The 19,536-nt window shown below is 42.8% G+C and overlaps 4 protein-coding genes across 4 annotated transcripts; 2 read left to right on the top strand and 2 right to left on the bottom strand.

Moving 5' to 3' along the window:
* Window positions 1-519: 519 nt before the first annotated feature.
* LOC122050754 (nicotianamine synthase 9-like) lies at window positions 520-1,782 on the bottom strand. Its single transcript, XM_042611638.1, has one exon. The coding sequence runs from the start codon at window positions 1,702-1,704 to the stop codon at window positions 763-765; it is 942 nt and encodes a 313-aa protein (XP_042467572.1). The 5' UTR covers window positions 1,705-1,782; the 3' UTR covers window positions 520-762.
* Window positions 1,783-3,160: 1,378 nt separating this feature from the next.
* LOC122050765 (cytochrome c oxidase subunit 5C-like) lies at window positions 3,161-3,522 on the bottom strand. Its single transcript, XM_042611647.1, has one exon. It carries the CDS (start codon window positions 3,491-3,493, stop codon window positions 3,299-3,301), a length of 195 nt encoding a protein of 64 aa, XP_042467581.1. The 5' UTR covers window positions 3,494-3,522; the 3' UTR covers window positions 3,161-3,298.
* Window positions 3,523-7,485: 3,963 nt separating this feature from the next.
* Window positions 7,486-10,444, top strand: LOC122050743 (receptor-like protein kinase ANXUR1). The gene has a single exon (XM_042611629.1). It carries the CDS (start codon window positions 7,759-7,761, stop codon window positions 10,345-10,347), a length of 2,589 nt encoding a protein of 862 aa, XP_042467563.1. The 5' UTR covers window positions 7,486-7,758; the 3' UTR covers window positions 10,348-10,444.
* A 1,942-nt stretch (window positions 10,445-12,386) lies between these two features.
* On the top strand, window positions 12,387-16,846 carry LOC122050733 (putative glucuronosyltransferase PGSIP8). The gene is made up of 5 exons (XM_042611617.1): window positions 12,387-12,981; window positions 14,044-14,302; window positions 15,443-15,644; window positions 15,764-15,911; window positions 16,017-16,846. The coding sequence occupies exons 1-5, from the start codon at window positions 12,719-12,721 to the stop codon at window positions 16,558-16,560; spliced, it is 1,416 nt and encodes a 471-aa protein (XP_042467551.1). The 5' UTR covers window positions 12,387-12,718; the 3' UTR covers window positions 16,561-16,846.
* The last annotated feature ends 2,690 nt before the right edge of the window (window positions 16,847-19,536 follow it).

The raw sequence follows: 19,536 nt of genomic DNA, 5'->3' as shown, positions 1-19,536 counted from the left end.
TTTAACTCTTTCAAATCCTCCAGAGTTCTCCCGTTGTATTTGATCACGGAACTAGAGCAGGTTCTTCTATCTTCTCCTCCAAATTAGACAGCAACCAAGCGACGAAGGTGGCGGAGCTAGCACAGGAGAGTAAGAGCCGCTCCTTCCTGAATATGTCTTTCTGGTAATATATAGCAACAGAGCCGCTCCTTCCTGAGCAAATAAGCTGAAAATTCTACTGCTCAACTAACTAATTAACGAACAACCAACCTCTACCAACGTGCTGCTTTTTTGCACCACTACTGATATATGGAATTTGTTCGTTACATCATCGTCCTCTGAACAGCTGCATGCGTGGGCCTCGCAGGTCTAAAAGTGCGAGCTCTCGGCCGTGAGAAATGGCTCCACACGCTTTCTCTCTCTCGACGTCTTTACGCAATCGTCTTGATTATAAAATATTATCATACAAATCAATCTTCTTAGGTAGCATCGGACCAAAAGCATCTACTTTTTCTTTTGCAAGAAGACAAGATTGCAGGGTTCCTGTAGGGTTTAGGTTTAGCTATAATTGCATATAAATTAAGACTGTAATTCAGACTCTGCTATTTTATGATATGCATGACAACATAGAAATGCCACTTATTCCTTGGCAAAAAAAAAAAAAAAAAAAAGACTTCTTGCAGCACTGATACATCATTAAATTAAAGCTAAAGTAGATATATAATTAAGTAATTAATTTAGAGTAGTGAAGTTCTTCCGGCGCGCCGCCGATCGACCTCTTAATTATATGATGCTTTCGTGGCCTAAGTGATGAAACCCCTGCACCATCCCGCAGCGCTTGCAGGGCCTCAGAACCGCCGGCGCCGGCGGATGCACCCCGCCGTGCGTTGGCTTCCTGGCGACAATGACCGAGTTGATGACCTCGTCGGCCGGGTGGTGCACCGTCAACACCTCGAAGCCCTTGAGGTCCTCCGCCGGGTCCACCACCGGGTAGAGGAAGGCCCTCGCCCCGTGCGCGCTCCGCGCCACGAGGACGGCTCCCGGCGCCATGTGGCGCGCCAGGTGCTCGACCACCCGAGCCTTCTCCTCGCGCTCGACGCCCACGAGCGCCGCCAGGAACACCACGTCGTACCCCCGCAGCGCCAGCGTCACGTCCATCACGTCCGCAGTGTGGAACTCCAGCCGCGCGCCGCCAGGAACACCGCCGTCCCCCCTCACCAGGCGCCGCGCCCGCTCGTTGGCCGCCGCGTCGACGTCGTAGTTGTCGATCTGCGCCGACGCCGGCACGTGACGCGCGGCGAGCACGATGGAGCTCAGCGGCAGGGGCCCCGAGCCGACGAACGCCACGCGGGCAGGCGCCGGAGCGTGACGCGCCAGGAGGGTATACTCGAGCTGGCTCAGCTTGACATAATTGTTGTAGTAGGGAAAGAGCTCCAAGTGGTCGAGAGGGTTGTCGAAGGAGGCCAAGAGATCGGAGTAGTGGCACTCCAAGAGCCCCTCTGCCTCGCCGCAAAGCTTGATCAGCTTAGTCCTCATGGCCTGCACCTCCGGACTCAGCTCGCACACTTCAATTGCGACGACAGGGATGCACAAATGCACCAGCTCAGTGAAGAGCCCGTCCACCTCCTCGGATGGGCTCAGACTCCCCAGCTTGGAGATCCTCTCATAGATCCCCGAGATCCTCTGAACAAGCATCATCTCACCTTCTTCGTTTTCCCCTCCCATGGACACTAATTAAAATGCTACAACTCGGAGACGATCAGTCGATGCCACACTCCCCGATGCTAGAGGGGGTCTCTATATATATTATCAGCTTGGCCTTGGGGGAGGTAGAAGGATTCCGTTGACGCCTTCGTTTTCACACAGGGCGTGACAGAGTCGCCCTTGCAAGGAGAAAAGGCTACGCAGTCCTTTTGGTAATTTCAGACATTTTAATTATTAATTTCGATTCATAATTTCGATCGAAGTCTCAATGCAATAATTAAACTATTCTTGTTAAGTGGTCCATAGCAATCCAGGAATATATACTTTTACCCACGTCTGTTTAATCTAAATTATCAGCATCATTTTCTATTGTTTCTGTCCACGTACGTCGCGTCAAGAACTTTAAGAGTTCATTTCATGCCATCTCTAATATCTGTGAATAAGACTCCCTTAAGCCAGAGAATATTTGAGTTGGTTCATTTCATGCCATGATGCATGCGAATCCCATTACCCATCTTAATAGTAAAACAATGTGTTATTGAAGATAAATTTAAGTGAATATTGTCGTTTATCGGATTGAGTCGCCGATGACTCAGTTCAATTCAAGCGCTTTCCTACTCATTTGACACTCTACTTTGGGTTCAAATCGCCAAAAGTAAATCGTCCTATCTCATTGTCCATAATAATGTATGTGGATAATGAGATAGGATAATTTACTCTTCATCTCATAAACAGTGATATGGCATTTGGCAACAAAGTGACTACTGTGGGAGCATCCACCAAGTTGTCTGACTGAGTGTCGAAATATACTGATCTTTTTAGTTTAGTATTGTCGATTGTATGTAAAAAAACATGATAGGAACTAATTTTTTTGGAAAGAAAATACTTAAAACTGAAGATGAATTTTAGAAAAGCTTGACAGTGATTTTTACCACTATAAGAATATTGGTAAGGAGCCTGAGTGTCGACATTGTGTCACAATCATTCACTCGATGGAGGAGCAATGATCAAACTCAGTTTCCCCTGTTCCTGATCAATTATTCAAAACAAAGGCATAAGGTGCAGGGTTCTTTAATGGTGGTGGCCGTCGTTCCACTCCACTTGCAGCCTTTTGAGATCATGCACCTTGCCATTTCCATCCCAAATCAGTGGCGCTGGATTGGAGAAGGTGGGCACTCTGCGATAGAATATATGGAAAACTGTTGCTCCTGCTTTAGTCAAATTTGTCACTGCCCTCCGAAGAAGCAGAGCCTTGTTTTTGCGACTACTCGACGCAGAGATTGGACGTCACGTATCCACCATTGACTCTGTTGGCTATCGGCGTCCCCCAAATGCCATTCATTGCCTTGGAAAAGCAACGGCCAAGCGCCGATGGTGGCCATTGCAAGTCACTAACGGCCAATCAATTTGATGCCAATGATATCTATGACCGACGCAATAGTGCAACAGAGCAATAAGTAAAGATGTGAACTATTGCTTAGCAATTAGAATAAGATTCGATAAGTAAGATTACTTACAATAGACTCAATGTAGTTTTTTTTTTATTTTAAAACAAAGAATTTTGACATGTATTCAACTAGATTACTCTTCTGAAAGCTAGAAAAATAGAGGCTGATTATTCTTCTGGAACTATAACACTGATTTCGCCCTTCTCCAGCATGTCATAGAAAGCTCTTGTTTTCTTCTGCTTGTCCCAGTGGTGCATCTTCCACAGGCCGCCGGCAAAGAGTCCGAGTGTGAGGCCAATGCAGATCTCCTTAACAACACTAGGACCTTTTAGCGCAGCATGTGCAATTTTATGAGCAGCCATCTGTTATTCAGTGAACGAACTTTGAAACCCTGAAACGAAAGAAGCATGCAAAAGTAGCCATCTGTTATTCATGAAGTTGTGCTGTAGAGACATTACTTTTATGATTTAGACATGTTGAATATATAGACAATATCTAGAAATTCCACTTCGTATACTTTAAAATTGAAGTCTATTTGAAGTGTCAAACATCTTCATATATGATTCTGAAGTGAGCATGAAGCAGTTAGCAATCAAAGATCACAGAGAGTAGCTAGTCACACTTTCCCATGATAAAAAAAAGTTGATGAATTTCACATTCCAATGTCATGGGACTAACAGATCACAGCATTTCAGTCTCTCTGATCATGTTCACATGTTGTCACCCACCAAATCAATTTGTATAATGATTAATGATAACTTGAAACTACAATATTAGACTTGAGAGCCAAGAATATTCTGGCAAACAGAATTAATGATAGGATGATCAAAAAGAAAGCTTTATTTTAACAGGCTTAAACAAATGATCTTGGCATGCAATCTGTAGCACAGTTTGTTTTTAAGATCAATGAACTACTTGTTCAAATGGAAGTGTTAGGTACAGATCTTTTCAATTTGTTTACTGCAGTTTCAGAGTGAATCACTAGTGCTAAAAGTACAATGAGTGTTAGATAAACACAATGATTATACAGAGATGTACTAAAGAAGTTAGGTCTTGGTACCATGTTAGTTGACAACAGAATCTCCAAATTCCACTTCTAATTTGATTATTTCAATATCCAATAAAAAGTATTCATATGATGTAATACATGTTTTAATTTATAAATCATGTTATTGACTAGAATGAAGATTTAGAAAGAGAGGGGAACACAGAACCCATTAAGATATCATAGAATTATTACTAAGGACACACAGAAATAAAAGCATGCAAGGGAGAGTGCAGAGTATCATAGAATGTTATGGTACTTCAATTAAAACAAAAAAACTACAGATAGAAATAAACATAGTGAGAAGCAAATTTACCCTGGTCCAAAAATACTGTCAAATGAAGTCTAAGTGTTCATGTGAGAAGTTCTTTTGCAGGAGGAAAATTGTCAAGCAAACTTGAAAATGTGTAAATCACAGTTTCAGCTATAGCCATTTCCCCAGCTCATTGAGATGGCAGAATGATTGCAATTTATTCGCAGTCATTACCACAGGCAATAGATCATTGCAGATATTAGCGAACACAGTATAGAAAACTCAAAAGCTACTGAAGCAAAGTAACCAATCAAGGATTTCAATCTACAAGTAGCATATGATAATTAGATCTTTTCACTTTTTAAGGTTCCCATGAACATTTATACATTGAAATATGTGTTTATTAATTCATCTAATATAGATATCGAATCATAATAGTTTACTTGTTTGCAATAGAAGACATCGCCATTTTTACATTGAAATGCGAGTTGAGAATGAAACATAATTTCATTCAATCCTCCGTTTTGTTTCTGCCCAAATAGAAAAATACGAGTTTCTAGGCATCCTTGTAACGATGTAGCTATGAAAATAATGAGGGGAAAAAAATCAAGATGGTGCCCCAAATTAAGAGAAACATCATATGAGTGTCCTTTTTCCAAAAAAAAAAAAAAAAAAAAATCAAATGGGCGTCTCTCCCATGATTTTAATCTGAAATTACCCTTTGATCCAACGTGGTTGGCAGCTACAAGGTAGCTTCTACAACATAAAGCATCAACTCATGATTGAGTTTAGGATTTAGGATTTATACATTAGATGAGCACCCTTTTTCCAAAAAAAAAAAAATCAAATGGGCGTCTCTCCCATGATTTTATCCCAAAATTACCCCTTGATCTAGTGTTGTTGTAGAAGCTACCAAGTAGCTTCTGCAACGTGTAACAACGTGTTTAGGTTGAGTTTAGAATTTAAGATTTATACCATGTAGAAGCTGTCGAGTAGCTGATATAACGTGTAGAAGTTACTTGGTAGCTGCTATAACGTTTAGAAATTACTCAGTAATTGCTACAACGTGTTTATGGTGAGCTTAAGATTTATGATTTATACTATGTAAAAGCTATCTAGTAATTGCTGCAACGTGTTTAGTGTAAAAGTTTAGTGCTGGTGCAATCGTCATTGGATCAAGGTTGACCAGTTTGACTAAGGTCGGATTGGATCGAGCTTGAGTTTCGATATTTGACAATATGTGATAGAGAAGTCAAGTAGGTCAAGAAAGAACCAGATACTTGTATAGGGAAGTCCTAACTGGAGGTTAAACAACGAGAAATCTTAACCGGAGGTTAGGCAACGAAAAAATCTTAATGAATGAAGCTAGGAAGTGAACGTCCTAGGGAGGCTAGGCAGTGAAGACCTAATTGGGAAATAGGCAATTGAAGTCCTAGTGGGGCTAGATAGTGAAGACCTGGTTGAGAACTAGACAATGAAAGACCTAACGAGGCTAGGCAGTGAAGATCTAGTTGGGAACTAGTCAACTAGGCAGTGCAAGTCCAAGCAGGCTAGGCAAGAGAAAAGTCCAAGTGGATCAAAGGTTAACCGGACACTTGGTGATCAAAAGTCCAATGGGAGTTGGCACGAGATGAAAAGTCCAAGTGGATCAAAGGTTGACCGGACACCTAATGAAGAAGCTCTAACAGGTCAAGGGTGACCAGATGCTAGGCAACGGGAAGTCCTAATTAGTCACATATGACTTTAGGATTGGATAAAGGGACCCTAAACTCGAGTTTAAAGTTTAGGGTTAGACAATCGATTAGCCCAAGGTCAATCGATTAGGTTGAGTGCCTAATCGATTGGGGTATGTTCCAATCGATTAGGCTGGAGGTTGATTCGCAAAAATTAGAAGGGTTGAAATCGATTGAAGTAATTAATCCAAACAATGCCAATCGATTGGGCGTTGCTTTCTCCGCAAACAGAAAAGTTGGAATAGATTGGGTAATCGATTCAGCATGGTAATCAATTAGGGTAATTGATTAGCTATGTTTTCTTGAGAGAACAGAAAGCTTCGGAATCGATTTTGTAATCGATTAGGAATCGCCGAATCGATTGGTATGACTCACATATCGATTAGGTGTTTGAAAAATAGCGGCGGTCGAACGGTTGAATTATGACGTGACAATCAATTGGGAAGAAAAGTTAATCGGTTAGTAGGCGGAAATCACATCTAACAGCAGTCATATAAAGGGGAGTGAAAATTTCCACACGCCAAATCTTAGGAAGTTGAGGGAGAAGTGTTGCTGCATTTTCAATCAAACAAGAGGCAATTCCTGAGCAATAAGAAAGCGCTCAAAGCAAGATTTATGTAAAATTGTGTATTCATTATATTTGATTTCATTTTTTTGTATTGTATTTCTTGTGCTCATACGAGATTTCTCCGCCTCTAGAGCTAATTTCAAAATCAAATTATGGTAGGGTCGCCCATTTGATTTGTTCAGAAAAAGGGACGTCCTTTTTGTGATTTGTAAAATCTGAGGCGTCCTTTTGATTTTTTGCCCAAATACAATACTACTCGTTCCATATCGCCTATATCCGATATCGTGCCTCTCCAACATACTTTAGAATAACCCCCAAAAAAATAAATCATCTCCTTTTCGCTGCAAAGTTAGAAGTGGATTTAGGGCAAAATTGACTCAGAACTTGAGAAATAAAAAGAAAAAAAGAAAAAAAAAATCAGCAAGGCGATCATAAAATTGAAGAGAAGGAAGAAGAAACGAAAAAAACCTCGTGAAAGCTCCCACAGTCTCGCAGCGATTGTTTGTTCCGACGAGAAACTCCGCAGCGTCTGATAAAATGGAAAATCTTTCATTCTCCTCCCAATATTTACCTTTTCTTTCACAATATCCTAAAATTAATCAAGATCGTTGATTTATTATTTAGAATGGTGTGACGAATTATTTAAAACGGTACAATAGCTCGTGAGCTATTGTACTGACACGTCATCCTTTACGAGTTTGACCCATTCTTCCGTCCAATAATTTCCCGCCAACCAACCAGCCAATAATAGCCCACTTTCCCGCCTTTCATTCTCCTCCAGCTCCCGCCACGCCCCACCTCCCATTTCCCGTCAAAGCCTCCTCTTCTTCTTCTTCTTTTCCAAATCAAACAAATGATTTGGAGCGGCCAAACCAACGTCCCCACCGGCAGAGCGAGAACGCAGAGAGGCTCATGAAAAGTTCCTCTCTCCTCTCCTCTGTTGCCCCCTCATCCTCCCTTCTCCATGGACTGATCCAATTCATTAATCCGATTGAATTCCCGGTCAGTAATCGAGCATCGCCGGTATCATGAACCCCTCCTCCGGTTTTCTCCGGTTCCTACATATTATCCTTCTAGTTTTGGCATTTTGTGTGTCTGATGGCGCTTATGTGCCCTCCGACGAAATCCTCCTCGACTGCGGCTCCTCCTCGGAGGCTGCCGATGCAGACGGGCGCAAATGGCTGGCCGACTCCACCTCCTCCAAGACCACCCTCACGTCCAAGGACTCGACTCCCGCCACCGCTGTGTTTCAAGACCCATCTCTCCCTTCCGACGTCCCCTACATGACCGCGCGTATCTTCTCCTCGGAGTCCACCTACAGGTTCGCCGTCAACAAGTCCGACCGGCACTGGTTGCGCCTTCACTTCTACCCCTCCACCTACAACGGCCTCCCGCCGGAGAATTCCTACTTCTCCGTCTCCACTGGAGACGGCATCACTCTCCTCAAGAACTTCAGCGCCTACGTCACCGCCAAGGCCCTCACGCAGGCCTACATCATCAAAGAATTCTCCATCTTGCCGTCCTCCGATGGGAGCATCAGCCTCACCTTCACGCCGTCCGACAAGTACAACGCCTCCTTCGCCTTCGTTAACGGCATCGAGGTCATATCGATGCCTGACATCTTTGACCAGCCCGCGCAACTGGTCGGCTTCTCGGATCAAGATGTGGAGGTCGGCACCTCTGCCGTGCTGACCATGTACCGGCTCAACGTCGGAGGCCAGTACGTGCCGCCGAACAACGACTCCAGCCTTAGCCGGACTTGGTACGACGACTCCCCTTACCTCTACGGTGCCGGTTTTGGCGTCACCTTCGCGGCAGGCAACGATCTCAAGCTCCAATACCCAGAAGGATCGCCGGACTACTTCGCCCCTACCGACGTCTACCAGACGGCGAGGTCGATGGGTCCTGACCCGAAGGTCAACATGAACTACAATCTGACATGGATTTTCCAAATCGACGCCAACTTCACCTACATCGTCCGCTTCCACTTTTGCGAGCTCCAGATGACCAAAGTCAACGAGAGAGTGTTCGACATCTTCATCAACAACCGAACCGCTCAAGAGCAAGCCGACGTCATCGGTTGGACCTCTGAGACGGCCGTCCCCATGCACAAGGACTACGCGGTGTTCGTCGCCGATCAGCCCGGTGAAGACCAGATATGGGTGGCACTGCACCCCTCTGTCTCGGCCAAACCCGAGTACTACGACGCCATTCTCAACGGATTGGAGATCTTTAAGGTGAGCGACAATGCCGGAAACTTGGCAGGCCCCAATCCCGAGCCGTCTGCTCTCCTGGCGGAAGCGGAATTGGAGGATGACCAGCCCGGCTTCGAGTCTAAACCCAACGGCAAGCTGCACATAATCACCAGAGCCGCAGGTGGAGCTGCAGTTGCCAGCGTCGCCCTTGCCATTTTCCTCGTGGTCTACCAGCGCAAGAAGAGGACGGACGTTAATGACTCAGCCGGCGGCAACTGGCTTCCTCTCTACGGCGGCAACTCTTACACCGGAAACTCCACGGTATCCGGCAAGAGCACCGCGAGCAGCCATTTGTCCAACTTGGCCGCCGCGAACTGCAGGTACTTCTCCTTCCCAGAGATCAAGAAGGCAACCAAGAGCTTCGACGAGTCACTCGTTATAGGAGTCGGAGGATTCGGGAAAGTCTACAAAGGAATCATCGACGAGGGAACTAAAGTGGCGATCAAGAGATCCAACCCTTCTTCGGAGCAAGGCGTGAACGAGTTCCAAACCGAGATCGAGATGCTCTCGAAGCTGAGGCACAAGCATTTGGTCTCCCTCATCGGCTTCTGCGAAGAGAACGGGGAGATGATCTTGGTTTACGACTACATGGGGCACGGCACTCTCAGGGAGCACATTTACAAGAGCAACAAGCCTCCCCTGTCGTGGAAGCAGAGGTTAGAGATATGCATCGGAGCTGCCCGAGGGCTTCACTACCTGCACACCGGCGCGAGGTACCCGATCATCCACAGAGACGTCAAGACCACCAACATTCTGGTGGACGAGAATTGGGTGGCCAAGGTTTCCGACTTTGGACTGTCGAAGACCGGCCCGACCATGAACCAGTCCCACGTCAGCACAGTGGTGAAGGGAAGCTTCGGCTACCTCGATCCAGAGTACTTCCGGCGGCAGCAATTGACCGACAAATCCGATGTCTATTCATTCGGCGTGGTTCTGTTCGAGGTGCTCTGCGCGAGGGCAGCGTTAAACCCCAGCCTTCCCAGGGAGCAGGTCAGCCTCGCTGACTGGGCGTTGCACTGCCAGAAGAAAGGAGTCCTCGGCGACATCGTCGATCCCCTTCTCGAAGGGAAGATCAGCCCGGAGTGCCTGAAGAAGTTCGCGGAGACGGCGGAGATGTGTCTCTTGGAGCACGGAGTCGACAGGCCTTCCATGGGCAGCGTGCTGTGGAACCTCGAGTATGCACTTCAGCTGCAAGAGAGCTTTGAGAGCGGGAACCCCGTCGCAGATGAGGGTGCCGTTAAGCCTGCATCGGCGGCCGGCGACGGCGACAGCTTTGTCGCAGGAAGTGGGACCGGCGAGGAGGCCGATGCCCTGACCACCACCGCCGTGTTCTCTCAGCTCGTTCATCCCACGGGGAGATAATAACGTACCGATTATAAACCTCTGGCTTCATCGTAACAGTGATTTAAAAAGTATTAATTTTTTCTCTGATTCACAATATATAAGTGTTTTTTTAAAATTATTATTCCTCTTTGAAATCGATCGAATTTTGATTCAAAGATCTCTGGTTTCATCGTGCTCTCTTCATCGTCCTAGTAATTAACTTGATTATGATTAATTAATTGTGATTAAAAGTGAGGATTGGGTAGCTCCTTAAGATAAAATAATACAGTGTTGGGCTGTATGTTAGCGAGTACAGCTGGTGTCTCGTGGTAATTAAACAAAATCTAGAGACCGTGACACCAGATGTAAGATGACAAAAGCCAACCGAGCCTTGAACATATATATGCTGGTTAGCTCATCTTATATTTCATTATTTTTTAATCTAAAATATATCTATATATTTTAAATTTGAAATTATTTTAATCAAAATGGTTTTATAGTTATTTTAATAATAAATTGTTTTAAAATTTCTAACCATTATTTAAACTTTACCGTGCATCATCATGTCAAAAAAAATATTTATTCTCACTCTCTGTAATTAAATATAATGGATATCAATTTATTTAATTATATTTATTTTTATAAATATAAAAAATTTAAAAAGAAAAATCCGAATAATTCCTCTTAAATTCAACGTAATTTAAAAATAAATTAATATATTTTTTATTTAATTGAGCACAACTTTTTTTTTACTTGACTAATCGATTGAGAATCATATTAATGATTGACATAAACTGAATCAATTAGTCGTACTTAATTTAATAAAAAATATATTAGAGTCTAATTTAAGTACGCTAAATTTAGAAAGAATTATATCTCTTTTTAAAATATTTGCCTATAAAAATAAAATATAATTATATAAATCGATATGTATTAGGAAATTAAAATAAATTAAAGTTTATACATAGGGAGTGGAAATAAACTTGGATTGGGGAGGAACAATAGCTTGTTATAGGAAGTTTTTAACCATTTTTCCTTATTTTAACCTAATTTATAGTTGTTTTATTCAAATTATTTTGACCCTAAAGCTGGTTTAATTGGTAAGTGTGAGATAATGACGGTAACGATCGGGTCGAAATTTAATTTAGATAAAAAAATTATTAGAAAAATATTTTTTTAATATTTTTTAAAAAATATGACCCGATATTATAATTAAATGGATCAACCGGACTCGAATGCTATTTCACTCAGATGTAACCGGCTGATTATATGTTACCCAAATATTGTTGACCTTCTCCAGTCCAGACCGGCCTTTCCGAGCTATGAACTGCGCGTAGCCGCAATTTCCCGAATTTAATTAATTAACCTTCGAGTTGACTTATTAAACTAGATTCTGAGTGCATGTCCTACACAAGGTCATCAATAGTGGTATAATGGTAAAATGAACAACTAATTTTTTTAAACGCCTGGTGAGCAATTTATTAATGATAAAATCCTAATCTGATTTTCATAATTCTTTATCAGAATCTCTAATAAAAGTTTCTTATTTTGTGTTTACTGCAAAGGAACAAGATCTACAAAAAGGGAAATAATTCAAGAATTAAGTTGTAGAAATTTATTTCTGTTTTATATCATATATCATGCCTATTTAAAAAATGGGAAAATAATAATCACACGCGCTTATTAATATCTATTCTTATTTGTGTTCGATTTAGATGAAAACAAAAAATCGAAAAAATAAAATAAAATTCTCACTTTCTTCATTCTAAATAAAATAAGATTTTTTTAATTTTATTTTTGTTTTTACCTCCACTGTCATTGGTTGAAGTAAACACGGCATATGTCCGGAATGGTGGAGTGGATCACCCGGTGCTTTGCAAGCGTCAACGTAACCGATACAATTTGCTTTATCTAACAATATGAAGTGGGCCACCGTGTTGAGTACCCGATTAATTTGAATCACACAATTGGAGGCGTATAAGTGGGGACCAGAGATCCTCAGTCACAGTCGGTAATGGGTGGAATCGGGTGTCCGCGTCTTTCTGTTCTTTTATTTCACATAGCTGTGGGTTTTAATTCCAAACTCTCTTTAGGCGCTCCTTCTATCTCTTTCTTCGCCTCTCGCTCTCTGGCCGTCTTCGTGGGCTGGAGTGGTTGCTTCTTCCCAATCTCGGCGATCTGCCGCTGCCCTCAGCCTTGCCTCCACTTCGGTTGCTTCCACCGGCCGGGTGTAGCGCGTGGCTGAGATGTGCCAAGTTGGCAATTGATACGGAGGAGATCTGAAGAATGAGCCTCAGGGAAGGGTGCTGAAGCCGAGATCCGAACTGTGGTAACCTAAAGATCTGATCTTACCCCGTTTCAACTTGGTATTTTTTTTCCTCCGAGTGTTCGGAGATTGGAAGTGGCTGAGATGGGGAGCGGCCGGCCTCTGGGGTTGCTTTTGGCGCTGCTGCTGGCACCAGTGATGGCGTTCGTGGCTGCCCAGGAGGTCGCGACGACCGCGCCGAGGCGGAGGAACGCGTATGCTGCGATGATGTACATGGGGACGCCGAGGGATTACGAGTTCTATGTGGCGACGAGGGTAATGATGAGGTCTCTTGCGCGACTTGGCGTCGACGCCGATCTCGTCGTCATCGCTTCCGTGGACGTGCCCAAACGATGGGTCCAAACATTGTGAGATCTCTATTTCTCTCCCACCCCCTCTCAAATCTCCCCCTTTTGGCGAGCTTTCTCTTTTGGCGTGGTACCTTTTGATCTAATTGATGGCTTTGCTTCTGAAACGAGCTTCAGAGGAAAGTTTAGTTTACTCAAACTTTACTCTTTGTTTTTTTTTCCCTTCAAAACAGAAAGGTTTCTCTTTGAAAAAAAGAATTTGTGGTTTAATTGCTACAAATTTAATTGTCTTTGGTTTGTCGATCTTACACGAGTTTTGGACACCGGTTTTTTGTTAAATCATGTTATTTATTTCTGGAAAGTGTAGAATAAAGTGATCCGAGGAAGAAGAAAGGAGCATTAGATGTCATGGATTTATGTTTCCTACCGAAATTGTCCTTGCACTGTGTGCCTTCTTAGTCTGTAGCGTGAACGAATGGGGTGGTTTTCTAGGTTTTTTTGCTAATGTTTTCTGTTCTTCTCACTTCGCGGTGGCATGTTTTTCGTGATATCCATTTTCATTTTTTTTTTTAAAAACTTTTAGGTGCTTTGAAAGCAAACGACGACTTTTTTGGGCCATAGATTTTTATCGGCGTTGACCAGTTATTTGAGAACTGCTAGATTCAAGATAGGTTGAACCGAAAGAAGAAGAAGTCCAAGTTAATTTATTACAAATTGGCACTATATTCTTGACGTACATATTTCTAATTCAGTTTGAACTTCCATGATTAATGATTATTAATTCCATGATTCCTTTCATGGCCAACATAAGTTTCTGAACTTTTCACCTGATTTAATTGCAAATTAAAGAGTGAGAAAAACAACCATGATAATTCAAAATTCATTCAGCACAAATTTCAGTTATTGTTGAACTGAATCTAAATTTTATATGATATATATGGAGTTTACCAACTTAAAACTTTCAACTTTTTTTGTTTAACCTGATTTTCTTTTTGGCAAATTTATCACATAAGTTTGTTTTGTCATCAGAAACATTTAAGAATAAATTGTGCAAAACTGCAACGCAGTTGATAGTGCGCTCGGAGCATTAAGTACTTATACTTGATTAATTGGCATGATCAGGCAAGAGGAAGATGGCGTGAAGGTGGTTTCTGTTGAGAATTTGAAGAATCCGTATGAGAACCAAGGCAATTTCAACACCAGATTCAAGTTGACATTGAACAAGCTTTATGCATGGAGCTTAGTTTCATATGACCGGGTTGTTATGCTCGACTCTGATAACATTTTCCTCCAGCGTACTGATGAACTTTTCCAGTGTGGGCAGTTCTGTGCTGTGTTTATCAATCCCTGCATCTTTCATACTGGACTTTTTGTTCTTCAGGTACCCCTCTCAAACTCCTAGTTTTGCAAGGATTAACTTCTTTTCCTGCAGTCCATCCCAAATTAGTAGAATAAACATAATCACTCATCATTGTGAAACAATTTAAAGAGTGCTGAAACCATTATCAGCAATGTACTCCACACATGAGATCTTAATGTTTACAACGGGACTGCTTAAACTATAGCTGAATGTAAGATGCTACCAAATAGTTATTTACTTCGTAACATGTTTATGCAAACAGCACATTGAAGTGATGCCATTTAGCAGTTGTCAGTTGAGAAACCTTGAAATAGCCAACTTGTTAAAACATTGGATTCTAGTTTCTTATGCCCTGTCACATCCAATTGAAAAATTCAATGGTGCAAGCCTGTTGTTGAGCTGTACCATTGACTTTAATAGAAGCCACTAGTGTATTGAAATACTTCAGTCCAATTTGTACCACAACTAGATTTAAAGCATGCATTGATGGTACCTCCAATCTTAGATCTATATGGAGGAAAACATCCTGGTCAGATTTCACTAATCTGCAGGTAACAAGAAATGTAACACGGACTTTAATTTTTTGTTATTTTTTTTCCTAGTGCCTCCATGAATTACAGTTTTGTGAAGTTTCTTCTACAATCTTGCTAATAGCAGATGTGGAATGAATTCAGGAAATTTTGCTTGGTGTTCAACAAATTTCATCTTCAGTCACGAAGAAAATGTTATTCAAGTTGGATATCAATCTATCAGAAACTTAGCGTCTTCAACTGCAATTTATGAATAGTTTTTCTAATCATTTCTTAAGCTTCTAGCACAGAAGCCTGGAAGCAATATAATCAACACTACTAGGCAAAGACCTTATAGCTTCACAAAAGTTCTACATTACTCCTGGATATCTGCTTTAGTCTACTAAAAACATTAAGATTGTTGCATGGGATATATAGGATATCACAAAGGAAAAACATTAGTTGAAGAATAGAAGAATGCTGTATTTAATAAATTATGATGATTTGAGAAGATTTCAATATTCAAGCAGCATTGCCAGTTATGCATAAGATTCCCATGATTTGTGAGCATGCTTTAAAGTCATCTGTAGCAAAAAGGGAACTGTGATTTTGTCTTCAACAGTGAGATCATTCTCTTTTGTTTGACTTGCAGCCGTCGATGAAGGTATTCAAAGACATGCTTCACGAGTTAGAAATTGTTCGTGATAACCCAGATGGTGCAGATCAGGGTTTTCTTGCAAGCTATTTTTCTGACTTGCTTGATCAGCCAATGTTTCATCCACCTTCCAATGGCACCAAGCTCATTGGTTCCTATCGACTTCCTTTGGGATACCAGATGGATGCTTCGTATTACTGTAAGTGCCTGAATTACAATTTTTGCCATCCCTTATAATACGATACTTCCATTTAGAAATAAGCTGTAATAATAGTAGAAATTTTTGTAGTGAGCAATTCTTGTTTGATTACATCGCAGATCTGAAACTCCGATGGAGCATACCATGCGGACCAAATAGTGTGATCACATTTCCCAGCGCCCCATGGCTAAAACCTTGGTATTGGTGGTCTTGGCCTGTCTTACCATTGGGTCTTGCTTGGCACGAGCAGCGTCGAGAAAACCTTGGGTACGTGAACAAACACTCAAAAACCAGTAAACCACAAGCAGTTCCATGATAAAAACACTTTTTTTATTGTACATTTGAGATCTAATTTTTGGATTTTGTGAACAGGTATGGTTCAGAATTACCTGTCTTGTTGATCCAAGCAGTCATGTATATCGGAATCATAGCAATCACTCGGTTGGCTCGACCAGGCCTGTCCAAGTTGTGCTATAACCGTCGACCAGAGAAAAGCATCACAATATTACATACGACACTCAAGATAGCAGCATTTTGGTCCATACTCGCTGCCTACGCGGTGCCCTTTTTCCTTATTCCACGAACTGTGCACCCACTTTTCGGTTGGTCGCTTTACATGCTCGGAGTCGCATCTCTTCTATCAATCGTAATCAATGTCTTCCTGCTGCCACCCCTGCCAGTCCTTACGGTACTGCTGGGAATGCTGGGCTCACTGTTTGTGATGGCGTTTCCTTGGTATTCTGACGGTGTTGTCAGGGCGTTGGTGGTCTTTGCTTACGCCTTCTGTTGCTCGCCAATTGTATGGTCGTCTCTGATGAAAGTTATAGTCTCCTTGCAGAACTTAGTCGAAAGGGATGCCTTCTTTCCTAGATTGGGGGAGTCCACCGAGATGTCGGAGTTCAACAAACTGTATTGAGCTGCACAGGAAACAGGCCTGCTTCCAAGCAGATGATCAGAATTGACTAATCGTATTAATTTTGAGAAATTTCCATTCACACGCGTTGAAATGCTTGGATTTTGATACGATGTAGGGAGAATCAAGGGAATGGCTAGCGAAAATGGGGAATGCGGATTTGTATGAGCGAGCGAACTCAGGTCACCAGATGGTTAGGAGATGAGAATTCTTGTACCAATTCGTTGCCCATATTTGATGTGAACCCTTTTACTTTACAGAATGTTTTATTTATTTTCTTGAGATCGAAGAGTTTGGCTTCAAACTTGACGAATGTGTTTCGAATTCATAGTAATGTGTTCACTGTGATGAAGAAATAGAAGGCGGAAACTACGAGGAACGGATAAAAAACATTCATTTTATTATATCTGAAATTAAAAGATGGTGACCAAGTCAATAAATATAAAAATAATTTGTTACTATTTTATATTGATTTGGTTATTATTGGATAAAAATTAAAATGATGTCCAAAATAATAAAATTAACAGAAATATCAGATTAACATTTCTTTTTTTATTATTATATCCTAGAAAATACCATTTGATTTAACATTGTTGTACAAGCAGGATTTAGTTTTTATAATGTGTAGTAATTATTGGCTAGTTTTTTATTGTAATAGTTAACAATTAGGTGATGTTTGGTTAAATAATGAGGATGATTATTGATATGAGTTTGATAGGAAAGTGTAATAGGAATGAGAATGAAAATTAAACTCATCTAGTTATATGAGTTTGGTTGATTTCCATAAATCTAGAAATCATTCCTAAATTGTCATTCCCAAATTCATAATCTAAACATCATCTTTTACTATCATTCCATTCTCTTATTCCCAAATCCATCAACCAAAGTTTCATAACGTTATAGAAGATATATATTAGCTTTTACATGGTCATATGTGCATTTGAAATATAATGAATGTCACGGAGTCTTAATTATTTATTTTACCGATTGAAATATTATTTTAATTAATAAAATTAAAATAATATAAAATTATAGAAGCTAATAATTAATTTTTATAACAGATAGAAGCTAACATCTACTTTCTAGATCTTATAAAAATTAGATGCTAATTTCTACCATTATAGATGATCATGTCTGAATGCTGAACCAACGGACGCTGGGCACGGGGTACTCTTCGACTATTGACGTGGATCTTCGACTGGTAGCACGAAGCTCCGACGAACCTGCACAGAAGTCGGGCCGGGAAGGGGTTCCCGGCGATGACCTTCCGACGCTCAAGTCAGGCAAGCAAGTGGTGGAAAAAGTAGCTCAAAAGGAGTTCCACACGTACCTCCGGCAAAGTATGCGGCTCTTTATATAGAGCGGTGAAAGAGTTCCCACACGTCCATCGAGGCGCGTACGTGTCCGCAGCCCATACCTCGGTATGTGTCTGTTAGAAAGCTTACCTGACGTCATACTGCTACAGTCCAATCACGTCTTCGATGGGACAACAGAACACCTCGTTGTCAGACTCGGAGTATGGCCTAGCCATAAGACGTGACAGCTATCAGGAAATGTTCGTCCTTCTCGATACACCACCGGCCGGGACGTCCGCCCGCCCGGCTGGACGAAGAGCGTCGTCCGGACGGCCCTCATCCCCTGCGCCGGCCGGGCGGCACGCCCATCACGTCCCGCCTGTCGTTTGCATTGATATGCTGGGGAGACTTCCGGGCGGGTGCTACGTAAGGACTGTTAGCAGTATATCACCTTCTGTTAGGCCTTCCGCTCGGCTCTTAGCTATTGTTTCAACTGAGCGTCGGAACCCCGACCCCTGTCAGGGCACCTTTTACTGTTGCATGCTCATCGATCGGCCAATCGGTCTATCCTTTTCTCCCAAGTCCGGTGAGCCGGTCGGCTCACCCTTCTCCGGTGGACCCCCCCGCCCTTTGATCTCCACGTGGCGTTGACCCCTCGCAATGGGGTCCTCTGCCTTGACCACCGGATCACTTGTCTTCCCCTCAAGTCTAGTCGAAGGAGGCGAAGTCCGACTGACTGGACTGCCGATTTGATCGAGTGACGACCGATACCTTAGTCCGCTCGGACGGGCTAATGGATGCTCAGCCGTTCGGCGATATCTTGCTCGTGCCTTGGAATTTATGTCGAAGCTTCTGTTAACCACGTGCGTTAACCCGTAACTTGCTGACACGTGGCTGCCTTTCTCTTGTCAGGGTATGGCGGTGGCGTCACATCCGATGGGACAGCCGCCGTTTGAAAGGAACGGCTGGATGATGACCTCGTTATCGACGACCTGGATCGGACGGTGGAAATTGATTGCTGCCGCCCTTATAAAGCTCCCGACCCCTGCTCTTCGCCGCATTTCGACCTCCTCGTTTCCAGACACCTCTCTGCTCTCTTCTTCTTCGGCGACCTTGCACCTCCGACGACCTCAAACCCCCTGCGACTATCTGTTTACTAGTAAGCCTTTCTTCTCCTCAGTTCCTCGCTCCTTTCTTCCTGTTAGTCGCTTTTATCATTCTGCCTTCTTTCCTGGCTTTATTTCTTTTTCCTTCCATTCCGCGTTCATTCCCGGTCCTATACCATGACTAGTACCTCACAGTCGACCGACGACGCTCCTGGTCTGTGGTACACGGCCATGGAGAGCCGTTTCGATGAGGAGGACGCGTTGCGTCTGGCCAGGACTTACGACATTCCTCCCGACCACCACATAGTATTAGCCACCCCGGCCGATCGGCCTCATGAACCGCCGCCTGGCACTGTTCTTTTCTTCCGAGACCAATTTTTGGCCGGGCTACGCTTCCCACCCCATAAGTTTATCTTGCAAGTCTGCAATTACTTCCGCATCCCGCTCGGCCAGATAGTTCCCAACTCCATTAGGCTGCTGAGCGGGGTGATAATTCTCTTTAAGCTGAACAGCATCCCCCTCGACCCTAAGATTTTCCACTACTTTTTTTATCCCAAGCAAGCCGAGTGGGGCACCTT

The sequence above is a fragment of the Zingiber officinale genome, chromosome 1B (assembly GCF_018446385.1).
Source record: "Zingiber officinale cultivar Zhangliang chromosome 1B, Zo_v1.1, whole genome shotgun sequence".
Lineage (NCBI taxonomy): Eukaryota > Viridiplantae > Streptophyta > Magnoliopsida > Zingiberales > Zingiberaceae > Zingiber > Zingiber officinale.
Note: the sequence above shows the minus strand (reverse complement) of the source record. Positions and strands in the feature narration are given on the sequence as shown.

What these genes read in the sequence shown, in the direction of transcription:
- LOC122050754 (XM_042611638.1), bottom strand. Translation starts at nt 1,704, where the DNA reads ATGGGAGGGGAAAACGAAGAAGGTGAGATGATGCTTGTTCAGAGGATC.
- LOC122050765 (XM_042611647.1), bottom strand. Translation starts at nt 3,493, where the DNA reads ATGGCTGCTCATAAAATTGCACATGCTGCGCTAAAAGGTCCTAGTGTT.
- LOC122050743 (XM_042611629.1), top strand. Translation starts at nt 7,759, where the DNA reads ATGAACCCCTCCTCCGGTTTTCTCCGGTTCCTACATATTATCCTTCTA.
- LOC122050733 (XM_042611617.1), top strand. Translation starts at nt 12,719, where the DNA reads ATGGGGAGCGGCCGGCCTCTGGGGTTGCTTTTGGCGCTGCTGCTGGCA. An exon ending in CTGGACTTTTTGTTCTTCAG is followed by an intron (nt 14,303 to 15,442) that starts GTACCCCTCTCA and finishes TTTGACTTGCAG; the next exon opens with CCGTCGATGAAGGTATTCAA. An exon ending in CAGCGTCGAGAAAACCTTGG is followed by an intron (nt 15,912 to 16,016) that starts GTACGTGAACAA and finishes TTTTGTGAACAG; the next exon opens with GTATGGTTCAGAATTACCTG.